Consider the following 5,140-nt stretch of genomic DNA (forward strand, 5'->3'; position numbering starts at 1 on the left):
TCTTGCAATTGGCAATTTTTTTTTACTGGCAGCATCTATAGAGCAACAGAATCTTGGTCAGTAGACGGACGTATATGTTCAATTATTAAAAGATGGTGTAAAATTATTTACATCAACGGAACATTATGTTCTTTTGTCTAACAAAGACTCATCCTGAAAAGCTTGGGAATGACCAGCCCATTTTCAATGGCGTCCAATGAAATGCCCCTTTAATATGACGACAACTAGCCATGGTCAAATCACGTTTTACTCCATCCAATCAACAGCAGGAGGACCTGAACCTTACTTTAAAAGTTCGGCCAAACCAAAAGCTGTTTGTTAAGAGGATGAGAGACAAACAGACAGGAATATTTTCTAAAACCCTCTGGAAATACAGGCACTCTTATAGTGACTATTTCTACTCGTTGATAGGTATGTATCTTCGTGAATAATCAAAACGTTTTTATAGTCGCAGTGAATATTCTTGTTAAACGATGTTTAAATGGCATGTTTTTAAATATGAAGAGTGTAATAGGGTGATTTCGTGTTTAAGTTAAAATTGTGTATTTTTAAGATTTAATTATGTGTTATCCAGAACCGCTTTGAATGTTTGAATTGCTTCAATGTCATCATCGGAATATGTTGCATCAGTTGAATTATGCCAAGCATTTAAATGGCCTAACGTTAGTTGAATATTGTTTGTGCTACTGATTCATTTCTTCCGCTGAACTTTATTATGGTTGTTCTGTGGTAATGACGTTGGTTTCGTTGAATTCATAAACATTATGGCCATATTAACTTAAGGAAATTGATAATAAGACGCTCGCTCTCGATACTCCATTGTTTGACTCAGTTATTGCACAATGACCTGGGTGGCTCAACCGGCCACGTTGTTTCAGGTAATAGGGATTTCCATGCGAGCTCTGTTAAAATATTATTTCCCCCCTTTCATTTGAACGATAGAAGTTGTGTATTTACAGCGTTGTCTCCTAATAGGTTTGATATAGCACCACCATGGCCACTTCAGCCAGTTCCAAGCTGAGCAAAGCTGTGAAACAGCAGTACATGGACCTCCCCCAGGGAGACAACGTTCAGGCTATGTACATCTGGATTGATGGAACCGGGGAGGGATTGAGGTGCAAGACCAGGACTCTAGATTCAGAACCTAAGACTATAGAAGGTAGTTATTGTAATTCAGATTATCATGTCTCTTTAAATAAAACAAAATTGTTTGCTCAAACACTATTAGTGTTGAAAAAAGTATGAGTATTTGTATTCTTCTGTGCCTCTGTAGAGCTTCCTGAATGGAATTTTGATGGGTCTAGCACATATCAGTCTGAGGGGTCCAACAGTGACATGTACTTGATACCCCAAGCCATGTTCAGAGACCCTTTCAGAAAGGACCCCAACAAACTGGTTCTGTGTGATGTTCTCAAATACAACCGCAAACCTGCTGGTGAGTAGATTTTAATACCATAACTGATATCAGATAATTAGTTATACTGGTTGATATCACATTTGAAGGTTGCATTAATGTTTCTTGTGTTGCATCTTAGAAACCAACCTTCGTCAGATGTGTAAAAAGATCATGGATATGGTACAGAACCGGCATCCTTGGTTTGGAATGGAACAGGAGTACACTATTCTCGGCACGGATGGTCATCCATTTGGTTGGCCCTCCAATGGCTTCCCTGGACCTCAAGGTAGATGTCACCTATGGATGGTTTTAGAATTTTTTTTTTTTTCTTTTTTTTTCTTATCCATTCATCTTTATTTTATTATTTTTAAAGGCAATAAGACTCCTGTTGGTTTAAGGAAATTAATTGGATTTATTTTGTTTGATTAGGTCCATACTACTGTGGTGTGGGAGCTGATAAGGCCTACGGACGAGATGTTGTAGAAGCCCATTATAGAGCCTGTTTGTATGCTGGAGTAAAAATCTGTGGAACTAATGCTGAAGTCATGCCTGCACAGGTAAATAGACAGTGAGCAGCATTTTTATACTTTTTAGGAAACAAGTTTTCAATTTCAATCAAATATAGAAATGAATTGAAGTTGTCTTGTTGCTCTTCAGTGGGAATTCCAAGTTGGCCCTTGTGAGGGCATTGATATGGGAGACCATTTGTGGATAGCCCGCTTCCTCTTGCACAGAGTTTGTGAAGACTTCGGTGTTGTGGCCTCTTTTGACCCAAAGCCCATTCCAGGGAACTGGAATGGAGCTGGCTGCCACACCAACTTCAGTACCAAGGAGATGCGTGAGGAAGGGGGTTTGAAGTAAGTGTGTGAAAGGAAACACACACACACACACACACACTTTAGAGCTGACATCTGAGTGTTTTTGGTTATGTTTAATGAATTTATTTTCATTTTAGACATATTGAGGAGGCAATTGAGAGGCTGGCCAAGAGACACCAGTACCATATCCGTGCCTATGATCCTAAAGGAGGGCTGGACAATGCCAGGCGACTAACTGGCCATCATGAGACCTCCAACATCAACGAGTTCTCTGCTGGAGTGGCTAACCGTGGTGCTAGCATCCGAATTCCACGATCTGTAGGCCAAGAAATGAAGGGCTACTTTGAAGACCGCCGTCCCTCAGCCAACTGCGATCCATACGCAGTCACCGAAGCTCTTATACGCACATGTCTGCTCAGTGAAGAGGGTGAAGAGCCAATGACATACAAGTGAAATAGTGGACTAAAATGTCATTTAAGTAATAATATCTTACTGATGGCTTTTTTTTTTGTTGTTCATTAGTCCATCTGAAATGAGGGATGACACTAGATGGATCGCTTCCCCATTTATTAGTTGTAGAAACGCACATTGGGTCAGTTTATCCTACAATTTTAGCTTTCTCACTGCCAGTTTCTTTTTATAACAGATTTGTGGGTGTAATGATACCAGATTTGGCAGGGATCCTAGATTGATAGAGAGAAAACTTTGCACCCAAGATCATAACTACTACTACTACTTGGCCTTTATGACTAAAACTGTTCTATGTTATACAATTTAACATGGTTTTTATAAATTAACTGTAGATATTTTAATTCTTATTGTAGCCAATTTTAGCATTATTTTTCACCAGTTTATGAATTATGGCACTCTCTCACAGGGACCAAAATGCATTGTTTGTACTGATGACTCTGCCTGTCCTTTTTTTTTTTTTTTTTTTTTTTTTTTTTTTTGCCATACCATGGTTCAGAAAACTTTAACTTGTCTCTTTACATTAAAACAAGAATTTTACTAAGATGTGATTTCTCTATAGTTTGTTTTTGTTTTTTTCCCAAGAAAAGTAAAAGCTTAAATCACAAGGGGGTTTTACTTGAGCTTATTTTTTTCTAGTAAAATACATAAGATATTTTCACATTTTATCTTAACCACAGACATTTTTTTTTCAGGCATTTAACTAAAAACCCACTGACTTAAAGGGATAGTTCAACCAAAAATGAAAATTTGATGTTTATCTGCCTACCCCCAGAGCATCCAAGATGTAGGTGTCTTTGTTTCTTCAGTAGAACACAAATGATGATTTTTAACTGCAACCGCTGCCGTCTGTCAGTGGTATAATGCATGTCAGCATGTCAGCGTCAAATTTTCATTTTTGGGTGAACTATCCCTTTAAGGATGGCAGAACCAGAAGTCCTAAAATGCTAACTTATTGCCATCTTTTGGCCAACACAAAAATGCCTTCCCTGCAGTACTTCATATTTATGCTTTTTAAGAGCGTTAAACATAAATTATGGTAAATTGTTAAAGTCTTTAAAAAGTTGGAGGGTATAGAATAGTTACAGTATATTAGTGGAAACATTAGTGTGGATTTGGACCAAACAGTATTAGCGTATGTATTGTGTAACTGCTATTTATTTGAAAATGGTTGAAGTGCAAGGGAGCCAGACTGTGAGTACTAACAAAAATTGGACTGGAGTAACATGGATTGCACTGACAAACAAACTGATGAATTTTCTTATTTGACTGCTGGAACACCATTTTGAATTGTTCTACCTCATATTAATCCCTATTTTACTTAAGTCAATAAGGGCAGTATGCAGTTTCTTTTCTCTTTGTGAACCCTGCCAAGACTCTTTTGATTCCCGGAAATGCAATTATAGGATTAAAAGATTCCATATTCTGACACAACAGCCATGTCAACAATTCTCAGAAGTTAACAAGGACATTTAGGCTTGGAAATTTTAAGGGAAGTTTTTATGAACCTGCAACTGTTTTTGTGTTTTCACACCTTTCACCTAATTCCTCAAAATAACAATTTTGAGAAACTGAAAGCATGTTGTTTGGTATGCAAAAGAGTTGCCATTCATCGATGTCTGTATGCTTTTATGCTTGAACAGAAATCAGAACCTTATTTCCTTGACAACCCAATAGTATTTTTTCCGTTAACTTTTGGATTATTGCAGAAAATAAGCTCTGTGACCAACAAAAGTTTGATTCTTACATGTGTTCACAGTGAAAGTCTTCACAACTTTTCTGAATTTTGAAGTCTGAATACTAATCGCATGAAGTAATATGCTAAATCTTTTACCATGTGAGGATATACTGTAGCTATATCTGGTGCTGTTCAGTCATTTTTGACCAAAAAAAGAAATCTGCTTCTTCATCAGAATGGTGCAAAACTTGGTTTTGGCACTCACATGCTTTTTTTTTATTATTATTATTATTTACTTTTTTCATTCAACAATATTCTGACAATATTCTGTATTCTTTAAAAAGAGACCAAATTTAAGTTTGTGCTCCAACGCATTCAAGATTTACGACAGTTTATGTTGGAAAATGTGTTTTCAGGTCTATGCTCAGAAAGTGATTAACAGGTAATAAACAGATCAAAACGTATCCATAAATATAGTTTAGTACCATAAAATCCCCTAAAAATTTAAAATATTAAATAAAACCATTATTGAACTAATATATAGTACATTCATTTCACTGAAATAAAAAAAAGGTATTTTTGACCACCGTTTGAGCAGCACCAGAGGGTTAAGACAGGAATACGCTGGCTCTATAGTGTGTTGGTTTACCACTCTGCAATCAAAAACACATGGGCCTGTTTTGCATCCCAAACCACATGTGTTTTAGGTCACGTTTTAATAAGCTGGCCATAACCCTTCCAACTGTACACTTCAAATTTGCAAGAAAAAAAATGTAATGC

At 36.8% G+C, this 5,140-nt stretch overlaps 1 protein-coding gene across 1 annotated transcript; it reads left to right on the forward strand.

The window, feature by feature from the left end:
- The first annotated feature begins 255 nt into the window (after positions 1-255).
- Positions 256-3,228, forward strand: glulb (glutamate-ammonia ligase (glutamine synthase) b). Its single transcript, XM_048199573.1, has 7 exons — positions 256-411; positions 976-1,159; positions 1,274-1,435; positions 1,536-1,682; positions 1,826-1,953; positions 2,054-2,253; positions 2,352-3,228. The coding sequence occupies exons 2-7, from the start codon at positions 994-996 to the stop codon at positions 2,665-2,667; spliced, it is 1,119 nt and encodes a 372-aa protein (XP_048055530.1). The 5' UTR covers positions 256-411; positions 976-993; the 3' UTR covers positions 2,668-3,228.
- The last annotated feature ends 1,912 nt before the right edge of the window (positions 3,229-5,140 follow it).

Source organism: Megalobrama amblycephala, linkage group LG8 (assembly GCF_018812025.1).
Source record: "Megalobrama amblycephala isolate DHTTF-2021 linkage group LG8, ASM1881202v1, whole genome shotgun sequence".
Lineage (NCBI taxonomy): Eukaryota > Metazoa > Chordata > Actinopteri > Cypriniformes > Xenocyprididae > Megalobrama > Megalobrama amblycephala.